This window comes from Quercus lobata, chromosome 3 (assembly GCF_001633185.2).
Source record: "Quercus lobata isolate SW786 chromosome 3, ValleyOak3.0 Primary Assembly, whole genome shotgun sequence".
In the NCBI taxonomy this organism is placed as follows: domain Eukaryota; kingdom Viridiplantae; phylum Streptophyta; class Magnoliopsida; order Fagales; family Fagaceae; genus Quercus; species Quercus lobata.
The window spans coordinates 39,147,357-39,167,436 of NC_044906.1; the positions used below are offsets into that span (position 1 = coordinate 39,147,357).

A 20,080-nucleotide genomic window follows, 5' to 3' on the forward strand; every position below is an offset into this window, starting at 1 on the left:
TCTCAAAATTGTTTCAAACAATTGATGAAAAATGAATAGACACACTAGGAAATTTGCTTGCTCCCATGACATTTTAATTAGTAATCCCCAACCATGTTTAGTCAAGTCCACCCAAAAAAAAAAAAAAAAAAGTGGGTTCAAGTTAGCTCAACTAATAAAATTTCTAATGATTGAATAAGAAATTTGGGTTTAATCCACCTACACCAAAAATCGATTAGTGTTTAGGTATGATGATAAACATATTGTTCAACATCTTGAGCATGTTTTGCTCACAAATGAGTAATACTATTGTCATTCCTACGAACATGAGAAACCTCAAACCTATGAAAAGTATGAGAAAGAGAAATAATTCCATACACAACAAAAGCTATCAATGATAAAGAAGAAGTTTTCTTTGCAATAGCATTAAATAGCACAAGAGAATCACCCCTAAGGATAATCTCATGAATTTCGATATCCCTTGCAAATAAGAAACCCTTTTCAAAATGGCCCTAAAGGCAAATTCAACTTCTTACTGAGAGCACCAACCACCAAACCTTTATCATGTTTTATCACAACACCCACACCACACATATGTTGAAAAAAAAAATAGCACCATCCGCATTAACTTTGAACAAAGGGGCAGAAGGTTGAATCCATGCATGAGAACTAGTTTCATTTTCTAGAGGAAGCTTCACATTAATTTGCAGACTGAAACTCGCTGAGGTGCTGCCTAACCCACTGCACAAGCAAAAGACCCGATAAAAACTTCTTATCATTTCTTTTCTCATTCCTTCTTGTCCACATATCACAAGCAGTAGAAATAGCGAAATAGAGAGTATCATCACTACATTGTTGGCTATCCCAAAGGAATCAAAGTTAAGTCCATAAAGTTCTGAAAATGCACCCTATGCTGAGCCTGAAAAATAGAGGTTAACTCCCACACTTTTGCAGCAAAAGAACAGGTCCAAAACAAGTGACCCGAGGACTCCTCCTCCACACCACATAGCTCACACACACTATCCACCAAAATACCTCTCTTTTTAAGATTAGAAAGACAAGGTAGTATATTTTTACAGGCCCTCCAAGCAAAATGCTTAACCTTACTAGGAATTTGTAAGCTCCAAACTTTCCTCCAAAACTTTTGAAGCACCCCATCATTAGAGCTACAGAAAACTTGTATGCACTCCTAACAGAAAACTTGTCATTTGGTGAAGCATTCCATATCTCTGAATCCTCCAGAAGAGTTGAACTAATAGAAATACCCAAAATGGTTTTAGCCTCATGTGGAAGAAACATAGTCTTCACTACCTTGGATTTCCACTCCCCCCACATTCACTGCTGATCAAATCACATACCCGGGAGATCGAGGTTCATGGGAGAAGTGACTTTAAAAGTCGATGGAGTGGGAAGCTATTTATCAAACCAAATCTTAATCTTTTGACCATTCCTCACTGTCCAACTCAAACCCCTTCTAACAACATGTTGAGCAGATATAATACTCCTCCACAAGATCTCCTCCCCAAAGAAGCATCCATAAAATCACACTTGGAAAAATATTTAGCTTTGAGAACACGATAGGCTAAAGAATTAGGTTCTGGCCGAAGTTTCCACCATTGTTGAGCTAACAATGCTAGATTGAACTCCTTAAGAAGCTTAAAACCCAAACCACCTTGACTTTTAGGAAAGCATAATTTCTCCCAATTGATCCACACCATCTTCCTTTCCTTATCCTTCGGACCCCAACCGAAATTCCTCACCATACTAGTTAACTCATCACATAGGAAGTTTAGGGTCTTGAAGCAACTCATTATGTATGTCGGAACAGCTTGAGCTAAAGTTTTAATTTAAATTTCCTTCCCAACTGTTGCCAGAAGTTTCTCTTTCCACTCAGCCATTTTATTTACCAACTTTTCTTTGAGATCCAAGAAATTATTTCTTTTAGATCTACCCACCAACGAAGGAAGACCAAGATACTTTTCATGTTGATGGATAACTTGTGCATCAAATCTAGATTTGAACTCCTCTTGGATATCATTTGGGGTATTTTTGCCAAAAAATAAGGATGTTTTTGCTCTGTTTAATTGTTGGCCTGAAGCTTTCTCATACACACCAATTATTCTTTGTAAAGAATCGCATTCCTTCAAAGATGTTTTGCAAAATATTAAGCTATCATCTGCAAAAAAATAAGTGAGAAATATTGGATCCTCTTTTGCAAACCGAAACCCCATGTAACACCCCATCATCAATAGATTTTTTAATCAAAGCAGAAAGTCCCTCCTCACAAATTAAGAACAAATAAGGAGATAATAGATTTCCTTGGTGTAAACTCCTAGTAGGAGTTATGCAACCACGAGGCACTCCATTAATCTTTAACAAGGGAAATACACAGTATTATTAAACTTCTCCATCTATCACTGGAGCCCAGTTTTTTCATAATTTTCTCCGGTCATACCCATTCCACCCAATCATAAACTTTCCTTATATCTAGGTTCAAAGACACTTCCCCCACCTTCCCCTCTTTTTTGACTAATATGATGCGTAGTTTCAAAAGCAACCGGTACATATTATCAGTAATTAACCTTCCGTGCACAAAACCACTTTGTGTATAACTAATAATTGTAATAATTGGAGGCAAAATTTTCCTTAACCTATTTGGAGATGAGACTTGTCTTTGAGCTATACATGGAGTTTCAAAACTCAAAAGACCAAAGTGTAAGCCGACGTGATAGTAAAGTTCACCAATTTTTAAGCCTAGAGAACAACAGCAAGAGGACCAACTCGTCAAAACTCAGATTCTAATCTTTCTAAAAAAAATGAATTTAAAAGATTCTACATGCTTGCTCCTTTTTAACTTTCTAAATTACTTTTCTTTTTGTCATTTCGAAAGAGAAAATGAAGTTAGATTTGCAACTTTATTAATAGGTTAGATATGATTTGATGTGGGTGATTGGGGTTAGAAGAATAGTAATTAAATTGTTACATTATTTCTTTTTCACCTAGTTGAAAAAAGAAAAAGAAAAAAAAAGAAACAGATACACTCAAGCGGGGACCATGAATAATAAAGATGGCATCTTAATTTTCTCTTTGCTACAACAATTGATGTTGAAAAACAATACTGGGTCCATCAATCCTATACTCTCTTATAAGGCCAGCTATAGTTCCTTTGTCTTCATCTTTGCACCCTAGTCACTCTCCTTTAATTAATGCATTAAGCTTGTAGTATATTATCATATCTTTCATTTATAATTAATATAGAATTGTGACCTAAACTACTACCAAACCAACACATTCTTTTGCATTAATTGGGTGTTCTATAATTATTGAGATGAATGATATTAATGTTATTAGGTCAGATGTCAATCATTTTTAGCGTGTTAGATAGGGTAGAATATGCTAGTCTCGATGATCTGATTAATTGGAGTTTAAGCAGACGGTTAAGATAATGACTTTCCCATTAGGTCTTCACTGTATGATGAAATATGATTGTTGAGCTGAATAATTTTGTTTCTTCTATTTTTTCACACCCAAGTGACTCTTGCAATTAATATGTGTATATGTATAACATAATTAAAGGTAATGAATTGAGAAGATGTACAACACTTAAGAAAGTTATTATTTCTCATCAAAAAAAAAAAAAAAAGTTATTTTATTTTACTGCGGTAAAGAAGAAGATGAATAAAATTGACAACTTAAAACTTTAATTTGATCATTCCATAAATTAACATCTCAAATAGTCCAAAATATTTTTGCATGCCTCTTTTATGTACATACGTTCATACGTTAATTAAGTTGTAAACATCTTACATGTTAAAGCCTAATGAATTTAATTATATAATATGCATATAGTTTTTTTTGCTATGTCATCAATAATTTTTAAATACTATTATGATTATGTCATTTTCTTTACACATGATTAAATCCATTAGATTTTAATCTAAAACACCAATAAAAGGTTTAGTTTGTCACAAACCTAAGATTCATGAGTTTATGGTGTCCCATATAAGGGATATGCAGGACCTCTATTTAAGGATGTCAATTTAAACCAACCTCGTTGGTATTCTTTAATGGACAGGTTTTACCTGCCCCACATAGCAAATGGGGTAGAGATTGGGGCTAACATTTTCCCCAATACCCGCCCTGCACCCTGCCCATTTATATTTAAACTATTAAAAGTATTTTTTATAGGTTTTTAGTAAAATATGTATGTGTGTGTGTGAATTTATGATTTTTTAAATTTATTATTAAATTTATATTTTTATGTTTTAAGATTTAAATTGTTTATATTTTTTATTTGTTGTATTATTTTTTTTTGAATTGTTTTTGTGTTTATTAACACTTGAATTGTTGTATGTTAAAACTTGTTTTTGTTTTTAATGTTTTATGAATTTTAATTTAATGAATTCAAAATAAACTTTTATTTAATTATATTAAAAATTTTGAGTATGGCTAGAATGAGTAAATGGGGCAAGGGCAGGGAATAGGAAACCCGCCCTATTGTCATTCCTACCTCTCTTGTTGGATAGAGGGGTGTCCAGTCCTCTTTCCAATTGTACTCAATGATTCTCCGTAATATATTTATTGCTTTGGTTTAAAAAATGACAAAATTAATTGGATTTAAACATATTTTGGAGCTGGAAAGAGAGATGTCCTTCTTTCCTCCTTCCAATTATACTTATTGATTCTTTATAATATATCTATAGCTTTGGTTTAAAAAATGGACAAAGTTTGGCTATAAACATGTTTGGAGCCTACAACTCCAACAAACCCTAATAAAATGACATATGTCTTTATTATATGTAATGCACATGACTAATTTAAATGGACATAACCTTACCCAACCCTAGTTAACTCACCTATATTTTTACTGATAAAAAAAAAAAAAACAAAAACAAAAACAAAACACCGCTCCTCTAGTCAAAACTCATGTCTTTCATCATCCAGCTCTCTTTCTCTCCATAACGACCACCAAAACATCTCTTCATCACTTCCTTCACCCCAAATGATATTGTATTCATTGATGGAAACAACAACATAAACAACTATAGCTAAGGAAGGGGAGATGATGAAGGGTGGTTGGCAAAGGACAATTAAGAACAAAAATGAAGAGTTAATGGTGTTGGCAGGTAGGGAGGTCGTTGAAGAGTTTGTCGAAGGACTTGGTAGTTGTGATCAAGTTCGAGAAAGTCCCTAGTGTGGTGGTGAAAAGGTTCATAGAGTTAGAGAAGTCGATGACATTTATGGTGGTTAATGTAGTTTGGTGAGTTTAAGGAGAGGCTCTTGGTCGATGATCTCTTCCTCGGTGAAGTTACAGTGACATGGTGGAAGGTGAAGTGCTGGAGATTGAGTTGGCTGGCAATGGAGATAGGCGAGGGTTGGGTGTGATTGAAGGAGTGAGAGGATTGACAGAAGCTTGGTGGTCCACTGGGCACAATGATGTTGAAGAGAGAGAGAGAGAGAGAGAGATTACGTTTTTGAGTTTTACGTTTTTGAGTTTTGTTTCATTTTTCTTTCAATTGGCAAAAATATGGGTGAGGTTATGTGTAGTTAAATTAGTCATGTGCAATATATATGACAAGAACACATGTTAGTTTATCATGGTGTGTTGAAGCCTAAGGTGGAAGAAGACATGGGTTTGATTGGCAAAATAGTAGTGACGTGGTCGAAGGTGGAGTGCTAGAGACTAGGTCAGCTGACAATGGAGACAAGCAAGGGTTTGGGGGAAACCGATGGAGTGAAAGGATTGATCGGAGCTCAGTGTTTCACTGGGCGAATGATGTTGAAGAGAGAGGGAGAAAGAGAGAGAAATTACGTTTTTGAGTTTTGTTTAATTTTATTTTTATTGGCAAAAATATAGGTGAATTAACTAGGGTTGTGTGAGGCTGTGTAGTTAAATAGTTATGTACAATGCATATGACAAGGGACAAATATTAGTTTATTAGGGTGTGTTGGAGCTTATAACTCTAAACATGTTTGAAGTCAAATTTTGTCGTAAAAGAAATTGTTGAAATTAAAAGTCAAGAGTCTAAGTTAATTCTCATGGCTCACATAAACATTAATTAAGTCCAATATAACACTTGAAAACCCCAAAAAGAAAAAGGAAAATATCTAAGTAACTACTCACTGTATTTTTTTTTTTGGAAGAAGCTACTCACCGTGTTTAAGATGCAAAACAAATTATAATCATCTTCTTAATCACTATCTAAGGTTGAACTGCTTTCATCACTAATTAGGTGTTGTATGTTTTCAATATTGACAACTCATCTCAAGATGAATGCAAATGTAGAGAAATTAATGTAGTGAACAATAAATACATAAGCAAAAACATATATCACATAAAAACATTGCCAAAATAAAGGCTTTAATTTTTTGGGGGAGGACAAGTTTTAGGAGAATGGTTAATTCCATGATTTTCATAGTGAAACCTGACCTTCTTTTATTACTATTTTTGTCCATTTTGATCTAATCTCTGAACTTATTCCTGTGAAAGATAAAAATGACCAAAACTATAAAATAAAAAACTCACAATAAGGGCAATTATTGAATTAAAACAATTTACCTGAAATGAAAAGAAGTATATTGGACGGGAGTGAAAGGGACCATGATGTACGTACGTATTTATAGAAGTCGAATCCTAATTGGTATGGGATTGGCTCCCATACTTTATCCTGCATGCATTATTTCTGCACAATTATTATTATAACCAATTAACCATAGGCTAGCCAAGCATCGATTCTCCACAAAAAAAAAAACCATAGCCAAGCAAATCATGGATCTATATAGACGGATGGGATATGAGTTTCTTGTATCACAAGGGCAACCAAATTCCATGTTTCATAATCTTACTTTCCATTCGTGTGCTTACTTTTTTTCGTGGGGTCTCTATGTTTAGAATCTCTATGAACCTTTTTTTGCCATTGACTGAAAGCTTTTATCTTGTGTAATAAATGTAAAAGTCTTTTATTTTTTTGGTATTAATTGAGTTTGGTTTCAATGAGGAGAGAATTTCAATTTAATGATCTTTATTGATTAGAATCTCTTTTGGGCTCTTTTTTGTGTGCTAAATAACTTAAAGAAAGAAAAAGGTAGAGAGAACTTTGTGTGTGTTAAATGATGGTGATTGAAGTTATTGCCTTACGAATGCTAGATTATATAAGGCCTCTCAAGTCTCAAGTACTTTTAATATGGGTTGAAATGATGTCGCAAACCCAAACCCCACATAGGGAAAAGGGTTGGAACCTGGAAATGTTTTTCTTCAATCTCAAACTGATGGACTTTTTAGTTTTTACCATGGCCATGCATGGGGTTCTTTCTCTCTTTTGGGGCTTCTTTTCTCTCCTCGATTATTGATGTCTACCTTATAACTATTATCGGTTAAAAATGATGACACAAAGAGTTGTATACTTTCTGATGGTTGAAGTCTCAAAAGTTTTTTATTTTTATTTTTTACTATATATATATGTCGGTTAAACGCTTTTACCATAAAGCCCTTTTTTTATATATAAAATATGGTGTCATTTATAGAAGTGTATACGTAGGGTGGCAAAATTTGACACGACCCGCGAACCCGATACGACTAACCCGTTTATAAACAAGTCATAAGTTGAAACTAAACGGGTTCGGGTCATATTCGGGTTGACACGACAAACCCGTTTAATAAACGGATCGGATTCATGTTCAACATGCGAACCCGTCTGACCTATTTAGCTTATTAAGTTATTTGTTTTTTTTTTTTTTAATTATTGCTTAATTTATTATTTTTTTATATGTTTATTTCTATATTTATTGTTGTAATTGTATTTTAATTTTAGATATATGGAAATTAACAAAAATTATATAGGTTAGATATGACATATTAATCAAATAGATTATTAAATGGGTTATTTGTATTGACTTTTACATGAATTTTCAATTAAATGAGTTAAACGTGTCAGGTTGGGTCGACCTGTTTAATAAACAAATTGTGTTCGGGTTAAGGATTCTTGACATGTTTACTAAATAGGTCGGGTTTGGGTTAACCCATTTAGTCAAATGCTCATGACTTGACACGACACGAACTCAACCCGTGAACACGAATTGTCACCTTTATGTATACGTTATAAATTACCAAAAAAAAAAAAAAGAAAAAGAAAAAGAAAAAGAAAGAAGAAGCCAAGGAAAAGAAAGAGAGAAAGATCCACTCAAAGATATTTGGTCCCACATTTTAACCCTTAATTTATATTAGATATCAAAATCATTGCTTTATTTTCTTGTCATACATCATGCACTGGTATGGTACACTTACTAAGTTTCTATACATACATGCACTGATATGGTATGATTTGACATTAAAAATAGTTGGTTACCAAATTACTCAATAATATGTCAATATGTAATAGTTTAGCAAAAAAAAAATGTCAATATGTAATAGGACGAGAGCTTGATCTTTGCCCAAAAGAAAATTGAAAAGAATCAATGATTCTTTGATTGCTTTTATAAAAAAAAACATAGGAGTATTACACAATGAGATACCATATGTACTTAAAATGTACTTAAAATTTTCTTAAAAGGTAAAATATATCATGTCAATTTGGAGGTAACTTTTTTAATAGAGGTAGAATTTCTTTATATTAGTGCTGCTTTTGACAAAATAAGGTCGTAAAAAAAATTCGCAACACCCTCTAATTTGCTTACCATCTCAAACTTGGCTCACTACAACCAATAAATTTTTTTTTTTCAAAAGTTATAATTAATGTGTAGGGTGGTAAGAAAATAAGGTGTTGTTGTAAAATTATTTTGAATTATACTTCCACAAAACTACAAAAGAAGAGGTTTGGATTAAAGATTGTCCCCACTCTTTAATATATATCATTATTTGTAGGTAAGGATAAGGATATTCAAAATGATTTTTTGTTAAAAATGTCAAATATTGATTATATTCCCTAGATAATAAGTTGATATATCATATGTTAATGCCCATCTGCAATGTTTGTCTTTGTATGCGAATTGGCAATTGGCTTAATATTACAGCATAAAGGTGCCAAGGTCCTTATCCAATACTGTATCTATTAGCAAGAAGCTGTAGTCGTTGAAAATGATATGCATGATTAGAAGGTTGGCTACAGCAATTAAAAAAGGAAAAGGCATAACTGCCATTCTAGAGCATAAAAACAATTATTGGTGTGTTTTTTGCTTTTTGGTAAAAGATTGTGCTTGATTTTTAAACATGCAAATGCAATGTTGTCAGTGTCACAAAAACAAAAAGTATTCCATTACAAAATTATCAATGTCATTATCAAAAATATATTTACAGGACATATTTAATATGCAACTTTAACATAGCTTCTTTCAAGTAACATATATTAGAATAACAACCGAGATGGTCCTCATGTCTTGAACTTTTGATATTACCATATTCCACAAATTCTCTAACATTGTGTTTAGATGAAGGGGAAAGGGAAGGAGAGGGAAGTATTAGGGATATGAGACAGCGGTTTAGTTCATTTTGTTTAGATATTTTCTAAAAAAGAAATGGGAAAAGAATTTGAGCAGATTTACATCCCTCCAAACTTCTCTTTTTTTTTTTTTCTTCTTTTTTTAAAAAAAAAAAAAAAATTCTTCAAATGGGGCAGTTTGGAAGGAAAAGTTGAAGGATTTCATTTATATTCAAAATTTTAAAAATATTAAATTTTCCTTATGATATTATATATAATTTTTTAAATTTAAAAAAGAGTGATATAATTTATAATTTATATGATATCTTATTTTCTTCCTGTTCCATTTATTTTCTAAATTATCATCTAATAATTTTATGAAATAAAATAAATATTCAAAACATCAAAACAAAAAGTAAGAGAAGAGAAGGATGCATTTTCGTCTCTCCATTTAATTTTTAAAATATTCAAACAAGTTTTCTTTTCTCTATTCTTTTTTTACCATGTTTGGTTAAAAAAATTCATCTGATTTTATAACTATGAGCTTTTGTCTTTAACCTTTTCATCCATTAAAAAAGAAAAAACAAAGGTGGGGAGGGGGAGAAGAAAGGTGCAAAGAATAATCAAAGTAAAGAATCTGAATCTGTAATAATAATAAAACTATAAAAAGGAGAATTTACATATTTAATAAAGAGGAGAATTTTGTCCCAAAAGAGAAAAAAGAGAATTTATATCTTTAATATTTAATAAAGAGGGTTGCGAGTGTAGTGCAATACAAGTATACCAAAAATTTAGAGGTTACAAAATTTTTGGTTTCTTGGTCTCTTTAAAAGAAAGGGGAAAGAGTTTAAGCAAATTTAGAGGGAAAAGTATCCCTCAAAATCCTCATTTTAAATTCCTCAATGGGGTAGTTTGGAAGGAAAAGTTGGAGGAGTTTCAATTATATTATTATTATTTTTTAAATATCAAATTTTCCTTTTGATATTAATTTATATATAATTTTTTTTAAAATTAAAAAGGAGGGATATAATTAACAATTTATATGATATCTTATTTCCTTCTTTTTCATTTTAATTTCTAAATTATCCTCTAATATTTTTATTAATATATATATATATATATATATATTCAAAACATCCAAACAAAAAGTAAGAAAAGAGAAGGATATGTGCTCCTCTCTCTCTCTATTTAATTTTTAAAATATTTAAATAAATTTCTTCTCCCCTTTCTCTTTTTACCATCTAATCATCTATCCTTCATTCGGATTAAAAAATTCATCTGAGTAACTGTCAGGAGGTTAATGTCTTTAACCTTTTCATCCATTAAAAAAGAAAAAAGAAAAAAGAAAAAAGAAAAGTGCAAAGAATAATCAAAGTGAAGAATCTGAATCTGTAATAATAAATAAAACTATAAATGAGGAGAATTTACACATATATTTAATAAAGAGAAGAATTTTGTCCCAAAAGAGAAAAAAGAAAAAAAGAGAATTTATATATTTAATTAAAAAAAAAAAATGGTAACTGAGTGCAGTACAATTCAAGTATACCAACATCAACGACAACAACAGGAAGTTGTAAGTAAAACCAGACTTCAACATCATACAGCTACTCCACTTCCTGTGGAGTGGAGTGGAGTTTCATCGTTTTGGTCATAATACAAAAAAATAATACTTCACTCGCCAACACTTACACAGTGTATCAAACATCACAAATGATTGTTCCGTATCATCCACGCGCAATGGAAACAAAGTTGGAAATACTTCTCATTATCCTCTTCACCCTTTTAGTTTACTGTGCTTTTTTTAAAAAAATTTTCTTTCTACTCTGTACCTACACTGTATACATTATAGAATAATAATATAGAAATAAAGAAAGAAAAGAAAGAAATCATTGGCTAATGTGCACATTACACAGATCCATTTGCTCTCTTCTTTCAACTCTTTTTAACACTTCAACCTGAAAACAAAATACAAAAACAAAAACCCATTATCCTATTTTTTTTTAGCTTTATGAATATATTATATAAGTAATATTCTATATATATATATATAATAGAAATAATGGCCAATGATAATGGTTTTCTAACCACTAAGAATCTTTTCTTTTAACTCCAAAAAAGAAAAAAAAGAAAAGAAAAGTCTTCCTCTTTCTCTTTCTCTCTCTCATTTCCGTTCCGTTTTGTTCTTACAGTCACAGATCCCATATTGCTTCTTCAAAAAAAGGGTGGGAGCTTGGTGTTGAAATGAAGAGAGAATTTATGCAGAGAGTGTTTCAGATCTGAGGGAAGTAGCAAAGGTTGTTTGGAGCTATGGAGACAAGAAATGTGTGCTGCTGGTTTCTTGGTCACTCTTTGACTTCGCTATAATTAAAATGACAACCCCATATCTATACTTTACTTTCTTTCTTTGTTTTTTTTAAGGCTAGCTTTGCTTTCTCTTTGAGGTTTCTGGGAAGCTGTGGTGGTGGTTGTTGTTGAGAGTTTCTTGCATTTGTCGGTGTTGTTTACTTTAAAGGGTCACTCAAAAAAGCAAAGAGCTTTCTGGGTTTTCTTTCTTTCTTTCATTTTCTAGTTGGAGAGAGAGAGAGAGAGAGAGTGAGTGAAAAAAATGCTGGCGATTGGGAGCCCTACCATCAGTGTTCGTACAAGCACTAGTTGCAATGCTTTGCTCAGAGAGCTTCAGGTCATCTTTTCTGTTCTTTTCTCATTTCTCTCTTTTTTTTGTTCTTGTTGGGTTTTATCATAATGAAATAAAGGTTCTAACTTTGTGTTTTATTAGTTTCTGATTGTTCTGAAAGGCTGGTTTTTTTGGGTAGATAAAGAAGAGTTGTGTGTTTCTTCTTCTTCTTCTTCTTGTTGCAAATACACTTTGCAATGATGGGGTTTGCTTTGTTGCTGTGTTTAAAAAGAAAGCTTTCTTTTTTGAGTGTCTCATAATGGGTCTAGACTCTAGTGGAGCTGTGAGCTAGGTTCTCTGTGCCTTATTTTACAGGGAAAGAGGGCTTTTGTTTCTACTTTTGAATTAAAGGCTTTGGTGGGTGTGTAATTATTGTTGACAAAAATTGATCATATGGGGTTTTATGTAACAGTTATTTAATGCTTTTAAGTGGGTTTATTATTCAACCAACAGAGCTTCTCCATTTTCTTGAATTCTACAAAAAATTTCATTGTAAAATCATGTGAATTTTGATGGATTTCTCCCTTTTTAACAATTTGACTGTTTTATTATTTCCGTTTTGATGACCTTTGTGGAATGGTGCATAAATGGAATTTCTTTTCTGGGTTTTACAAATTACTTCTGTTACAAATTTTCTGTTTCCACATATAATTTTTTATGCTCTTCCTTATTTTCTCTTCTTTCTTTATTTATATTTTAAGAACAGTTTTCCTTTCCCACTTTTACTTTCTTTCAACTTTGATTAAAAATTTAAAGTAATTAGGGAGGTAGAATAGGCATTGAGGTTTTGAGTGCGTTGAATAAAATTGTAATTCCAGTTCACCTTAATTTCAGCAAATATATTTTTTTTCCTGTTCCAGCTTTTCTTCTGTTCAAGTTTTGGGTAAATTTTGATAAGGGAGTAGATGATTATTTAAAATTTTCGTTAAGATTGATTGGTTTCTTGTCAATTTTAGTTTCATTTGAATGAGAAGGAAAAGTGTCCACATATCAAAATTCCTTAATCGATTTTGCTATTGTTATGAGAGCAGCAAATATGGAATGACATTGGTGAGAGTGAAGCAGACAAAGATCGCATGCTGTTGGAATTGGAGAGAGAATGCTTAGAAGTCTACCGGAGAAAGGTTGAGGAGGCTGCCAATGCCAAGGCACGCCTCCATCAGTCTGTCGCAGCCAAAGAAGCTGAACTTGCCACTCTCATGGCTGCTCTTGGGGAACTAAATCTTAACTCACCGGTATGATTATCATGTTTCTTTTATGCATTATCCTGAATATGCTTTTTTTCTGTTTGCAATAGCCTGCCCTTTTTTGGCTCTGAAAGTATAAATAAATCAGAGTCAATACGTTTTAGCTTAAATGATGCATCTTTCCTTTGATCAAGGTGGAGGGTGAGGTAGTTGGTTCAAGACCTAGCACGTGTGTAAACTTACAAGATACCAGACATGTTAAGTTCTGAATATTTTCTACCTCTTTTCAACTTGTATCGTTTCAGTGTTCTTACTGATAAGTGAAGTCCTGAGCCCCTTGTTTAGGGTATCTTTGGTGCCGCCAGACTGTTTGTCTTGTGATCATAATGCTCTTAATGACGTTTTCAAATCATATTTGTGATAAAGATATGTGATTGTGTCTTTTTTTATTGAATATGCATTACTTTCCTTATATGTCTGTTGGCTACTTGACTATCAGATTTCTAAATTTCAAAGGACCGGATGTATCAATTTTACAACATTTAGTTAACCTTTTTCCATTTTCAAGATTTAAGAAAGTATTAGTGATGACATTCAGAATTTGGGCAACACGGTTGAGTTTAATTTAAAAGCTTTTTTTGTGTATGTGTGACATATACATGCAGCAGGAATAATCAATGAGCTGTTGGTGTAGTGAGGGTAGTAGTAATTAGTTTTAAATCTTTTGGCTCAAATTTATCCCAATTTTTATGAGAAAGCAACCCCATTTTTCACCTTGAGTTGATCAAGTGGACTTACAAGATGTGATGGAATTTGAGCAAGATCACGGTTGAGTTTAATTTAAAAGCTTTTTTTGTGTATGTGTGACATATACATGCAGCAGGAATAATCAATGAGCTGTTGGTGTAGTGAGGGTAGTAGTAATTAGTTTTAAATCTTTTGGCTCAAATTTATCCCAATTTTTATGAGAAAGCAACCCCATTTTTCACCTTGAGTTGATCAAAATATGTGGACTTACAAGATGATTTTGGGATTAGAGCTAGATCTCTACTCTGAATTTGAAAATGTTGTAATAACTGTAGCTAAATTTTTTCCTGAAGCTAGTTGTGTAGCACTTGCTACATTTCACAAGTCCTTTCTGAGGGTGATAAAAATTATTATTATATTTATTTTATTTGTGTGAAATTCTGTAATATCACTTATATGAATAACATCACATGATTCACATTTTTGTTAAATTGTTAACAACCAATGTTGTGAGTGATCTTAAATTAATTGTGCATGCATCGCTAGCTCATACATAAAGAAAGAATGCCAAGAGCCTTGTAGCTTAATGCATTGCCTGATTTTCCTTAGGGGAGAAGCTGGGTTCAAATTTCCCCACCCCCACTTGTGAGGGTGATGCAAGAAACCAGGCTCAAAAAGTGATATTTGGCGATTTGGTCATTGAATGGCATGTAAAGGGTATTGACCTGATATGCACTACTGTAGTTTTTCTTTCTTATTCACCATCACTCAGTTCTGTTTCAGAAACATTACCTTTTAATTCCTTTTACTCCCAATTATTCATGCTGTTAAATGGAGCTTAAATTTTATGTGTCACAACCCATGCCTCAAGATGTTTGGTAATGAAATGAGTTACTGCCACTAGGTTAACTTAATGCGTTGATTTATCCTGGTTGGTTAATAACCATGATCCATGTCCTAGAAAGTTGAAGGCAACTGCATAACTGAAACAACTGCAAATGACTAATTAAATTGTTGATTATGGATTGACCTTTGTTCAACAATATTATCTAAAGCAGTTAACAGCAAGGCGAAAAGCTCAGAAGTTGTTTACTGAGTGCTTATGTTTTTACTTCCGCACTTTAAAAAAAAAAAAAAAAAAATTAAAGCTCAAAATGTTCAAAAATAAAATTGCATTTTCCGATGGGATGATGTCATTTTGTGTACAGTTACCAATGCAAATCGTATATTGTGTAACTTTCCAAAAATTGGTTTATGATATATCCCTGGTGTATATAGCTTGCAACTTGTTCTGTGCCTTTGATGAATCTTTTGCTTGTATATGTTTTGTGTAGATTGCAGGGTTGCAAATGACATTACTTATGGCTATTTCTCTTATATTGTGAAAGTTGTGTTATTTTGTATGTCAAGAATATGTATGTTTGTCATCATAAAATGAGTTGTGTGCAAAGCTTTGCTCTCTAAGAAATCAATCCATTTTTCTGAATGTTCACTTATTGGTTTAATTATTTGTCCATATATCTTGCAAAATTTTGGTGCATATTGGAATTACTCATCATGGATTGTCATCAACAAATTTGACTGTACAATATATGCCTTCATATTATGCACTTGCTGATCTGAATCTCACGGTTAATATACAGATTCAGACAGAGAAGAGATCAGCATCTTTGAAGGATAAACTTGCTTCTGTCACACCACTGGTGGATGATCTGAAAATGAAGAAAGAGGAACGAATGAAGCAATTTGCAGATATAAATGCACAAATTGAAAAGATCAGTGGAGAAATTTCTGGATACAGCCATGTCAACAATGCCATGATTGGTTCATTGACACTGGATGAACTGGACTTGTCATTAAGAAAGCTCACTGAATATCAAACACATCTTCGCACTCTTCAAAAGGAGAAGGTATCCATGTAATGATATGAAATGGATATTGAAATTCTTTCTGGCTGCTTGCATGGTGTTATGTTACAACTTCTCATGAACCATCTTAATTAATTTATCAAATTCAGTGTTTAATTAGATATTACTGGGTGGAATTTAGAGAAGTTTAAATTTGCTGTATTATCTCACGACTCATGCATGGCATAGACTCATAAATGGATTTGCTTCTTAGATGAGAATTTTTCAAGATTATAAAGAAACTTTTGTACATGTTTAATATTTTCATGTTTTGGGCTGATGCGAATAAACTTTTCCTTCCTTTCAATCACAATTTGATAATTTGTGAACATACTTATTGCCTTTTGCAGTCTGACCGGCTTCATAAGGTTTTGGAATATGTGAATGAGGTGCATTCTCTTTGTGGTATGCTTGGCTTGGATTTTGGGCAGACTGTGAGTGATGTGCATCCAAGCTTGCAAGGGACAAGCATGGAGCAGTCGACAAATATCAGCAATAGCACATTGGAAGGTCTGGAACAGGCCATTGTCAAGTTGAAACTAGAAAGAAAAGCTCGAATCATGAAGGTAATTTGGACAACCACATTATTGTCTATTAAATTTGTCTTTGCTATTTAAATTAAAAAAACCTGCTCTGGGATGCAGGTGAAAGATATTGTGGCATCACTGTTTGAACTTTGGAATTTGATGGACTCACCTAAGGAAGAGAAGAATCGTTTTTCAAGGATTACTTCTATTCTTAAATTGTCAGAGACTGAAATGACAGGGCCTGGTGTTCTTTCAACAGAGATAATTGAACAGGTCTTAAGAGCAACCTTAATTTTATTTTCTTTCTTTAATTTGTTAATTCTTGAAATATGGGTCCTCAACTACTAGTTATCTCATTGTCTCTTGTAGGCATCAGCAGAAGTGGAGAGGCTTACTAAATTGAAGGCAAGCAGAATGAAGGAACTTGTTATGAAGAAGAGGTCAGAATTGGAGGAAATATGTAGAATGACTCATATAGAACCTGATACAAGTACAGCAGCTGAGAAATCCAGTGCACTGATAGATTCTGGTAATATATTTTGTTTCCGAGAAGTATCTCATGCATCGGATATATGAACCTTACCTCTCATTGTGTGGGTCCCACATGGCTGTGGGGCCCACATACTGAGAGTTAGGGTGCATATAGCTGATATGCACCCTATAATGCTAGTCATGCATACTTACATAAATATACACATTCTCTGAATTTTTTTTGGCAAACAATGGTACTATGTGAACCTTGCTGTCTTTGTTCAGGTCTTGTGGATCCTTCTGAACTCCTGGCAAATATTGAAGAAGAGATAGTCAAAGCAAAAGAGGAAGCTGTGAGCCGAAAAGAAATAATGGATAGGATAGACCGATGGCTTTCTGCCTGTGAAGAGGAAAATTGGCTTGAGGACTATAATCAAGTAAGCTGGAAACTTTGTTGTTTTAGTGTTTCATTGTGCTGATAGCACAAGGGGCTAAGATTAGGATTTTCGTTGATTTCTTTCTCTTCCTCATCCTTTTTGTCTTATTCTTCTTCATATTACACAGATCCTTTTTTTTTTTTTTTTGGGGGGGGGGGGGGGGGGTACAATTTAGCTTCTTAAGTTTATATCTGACCCAAATGGGCTCTAATTTGATCTGCAAACAATATTTACCATTGGAATATCTTGGAAGGATAACTCTTCATGTAGAACATTCTGTTGAATTACAGGATGATAACCGATACAATGCAGGGAGGGGTGCTCACATTAATCTTAAACGTGCAGAAAGAGCTCGAGTAACTATAACCAAAATTCCAGGTATTGCTTTCTTATTGATACTACCCTTTCCTGTGGTTGCACTGTATTTTGGAGCTAACCAGGTACTTTTTCCAGCAATTGTTGACAATCTGATAAACAAAACACTAGCCTGGGAATATGAAAAGAAGAAGCTATTTCTCTATGATGGGGTGAGCTCCTTAAGCAATATGAGCTTTCTTAGATGTGCTTTCTTTGTAGCTTTATTCTCTAAATTTTTAATTATTTGCAGGCACGGTTGGTATTGATATTGGAGGAGTACAAAATAACCAGACAACAGAAAGAAGAGGAGAAGAAGAAATTCAGGGTAATTCAGCTTGCATTTATTCATATGCATCATTGTGAAATCTGTTGTGTTTCATAAATTCCCGGTCAAGTTAATTGCAAGTATTTAGATGATGTGTATCATGTCCTTTTAATTGGAATATAGATGCCATTTTTAATGATATAAATGAACTAAATTTTTGTTAATGATTTGAGATGGCTTAATTCCATTTATTGAATTATTGCATGTTTCGATATGATCCTGTATTAAGTCTTTGCAAGCTCTTGTAGATGATATAGTAGACCTCTTGATTTTTGCATTTTAGGACCAAAAGAAGCTTCAAGATCTGCTTCTCACTGAGAAGGAAGCCATGTATGGGTCAAAACCTAGTCCAAGAAAAAGTAACAGCTTTAGGAAGCCAAATGGCTATCGTGCAAATGGAAATGGATCCATGCCTCCCACACCTCGTCGTAACTCAGTTGGCAGTGCAACTCCAGAGCTCCTTACCCCTAGATCCTACTCTGGGCGCCAAAATGGATATTTCAAAGAAACGAGAAGGTTGTCTACCACTCCGCTGAACTTTGTGGCAATATCAAAAGAAGACACAATGTCGACGTATGCATCCATTTGTGGCTCTGAGTCTGGGTCCCCTCGGTTGAATTGAAAAACTGGAAATTGGTATGTTACCATGTTTTGCCTATTCTTGACCTAGTGCTGTTTTGTTGCTGTGCTTTTCATCTGTTGCAGTGGAACCTAGTATCAAATAAGCAAATATCATACGATGAGACACATGTACAAAACACACAAGCATGCAATGAGACTTCATTTTAGTGGTGTTCAAAATATAAAATCTGGGTTTAACCAAATGAACACTACTATGATTATTGGGATTTGATATTTGATAATATATTTGTGCAGGACAGGCTACCTTCTACGCGTTTGACGACTGTACACTCAGTTAGAGCCAGTGGATACCTTGTGAATACGGAAGGGATTGTATACTAGTGTATGCTTGTGATTTGTTAGAAGTTCTTGGCTATAGTAACTGACAATTGAGGATTTGAATTTGGATGTCATCTGCTTGGAAGAACATTGGCTTCGGGAACGAGGGGTGACACCGTTAGATAGTTGTTTGGGAATTTACTTTGTTAACTTGGAAGACATTGACCAAAAATAGGGAGCACTGATGGTGGGAGTTGTTATAGTAGCAGCACTGACCTACATGTATTTTGTGGATTTTGCTTTGTGTTTTGCTTATTCGTGTATGTATATATGTATTTCAGTGTGATGTTTACCATTTTATGTAGGAACCTTGATTCCTTTTCTTTGGAGATTGCATCATTTAGAAATTTCTGTGATGAAGTGGGTGTCTGCCATCTGTACTATTTATTTTGTTTATCTTCCGCTGTAGAATTTACCATACAGCTGGTTGCCTCAATTCAATGGTTGGAAATTGTTTTGTATGAAGCGTAATCAATTTCTAGTAAGAAAAATTGAGATGAACCAAAACGTGCGTTGGTTGTTGGGCATGAAGTGGGGTGAGGTGATTGTCGTTAGGTGTGTGGAGGGCCAATTTGATCGTGGGGTGGTTGCATTGGGTATGTATGGGCTGAGTTGGCTGTGAAATGGTTGATCTTAACCTACTAGTGGCCGATTTAGGATGTGAGATTGTGTGGCCAATCCATTGGCATAGAGGCCTGCATTTGATACTTACTAAACCCACGCATATAATTTGATAATTCAATAGTTACAAAATGGGCACGCATATAATTTGATAATTCAATAGTTACAAAATGGGGGCAATATTTGAATCCTGAATGTTTATATTAAAAACATAAAGAGGTGCTAGTTACAAGGTCCCTGGCTCGCCTAGGTAAATTTGGAAGCTAAGTTTGGGGGGGGGGGGGGGGGGAACCCAACATTTTGATAATTTGATAACTACAAAAGGGGAGTAGTATTTGAATCTTGAATATCTTTGTTAAAAACACAAAGAGGTGCTAGTTACAAGGCTCTTTGTCTAGGCAAATTTAAATAATATAGTTTCAACTATAATTTAGTTACTAATTATTAACAAATATTTGTAAAGGGATAAAAAAAA

At 33.4% G+C, this 20,080-nt stretch overlaps 1 protein-coding gene across 4 annotated transcripts; it reads left to right on the forward strand.

Moving 5' to 3' along the window:
* Positions 1-5,423: 5,423 nt before the first annotated feature.
* Positions 5,424-19,344, forward strand: LOC115981684 (65-kDa microtubule-associated protein 6). Of its 4 annotated transcripts, XM_031103986.1 has the most exons (13): positions 5,424-5,445; positions 11,965-12,072; positions 13,098-13,301; positions 15,644-15,910; positions 16,258-16,473; positions 16,552-16,707; positions 16,804-16,963; positions 17,191-17,342; positions 17,633-17,720; positions 17,796-17,869; positions 17,950-18,024; positions 18,308-18,660; positions 18,901-19,344. In XM_031103986.1, the coding sequence occupies exons 2-12, from the start codon at positions 11,998-12,000 to the stop codon at positions 18,644-18,646; spliced, it is 1,806 nt and encodes a 601-aa protein (XP_030959846.1). In that variant the 5' UTR covers positions 5,424-5,445; positions 11,965-11,997; the 3' UTR covers positions 18,647-18,660; positions 18,901-19,344. The 4 variants fall into 4 exon arrangements, with proteins under 4 accessions (XP_030959846.1, XP_030959845.1, XP_030959847.1 ...); XM_031103985.1 differs by lacking the exon at positions 5,424-5,445 and having other exon boundaries at positions 11,462-12,072; XM_031103987.1 differs by lacking the exon at positions 5,424-5,445 and having other exon boundaries at positions 11,462-12,072; positions 18,906-19,344.
* Positions 19,345-20,080: the final 736 nt, after the last annotated feature.

Bases quoted from the DNA above. Each gene is read 5' to 3' on its own strand.
- LOC115981684 (XM_031103986.1), top strand. From the start codon at position 11,998: ATGCTGGCGATTGGGAGCCCTACCATCAGTGTTCGTACAAGCACTAGT. The intron at 15,911-16,257 runs GTATCCATGTAA...TGCCTTTTGCAG, and splicing joins GCACTCTTCAAAAGGAGAAG to TCTGACCGGCTTCATAAGGT. The intron at 16,964-17,190 runs GTAATATATTTT...GTCTTTGTTCAG, and splicing joins CAGTGCACTGATAGATTCTG to GTCTTGTGGATCCTTCTGAA.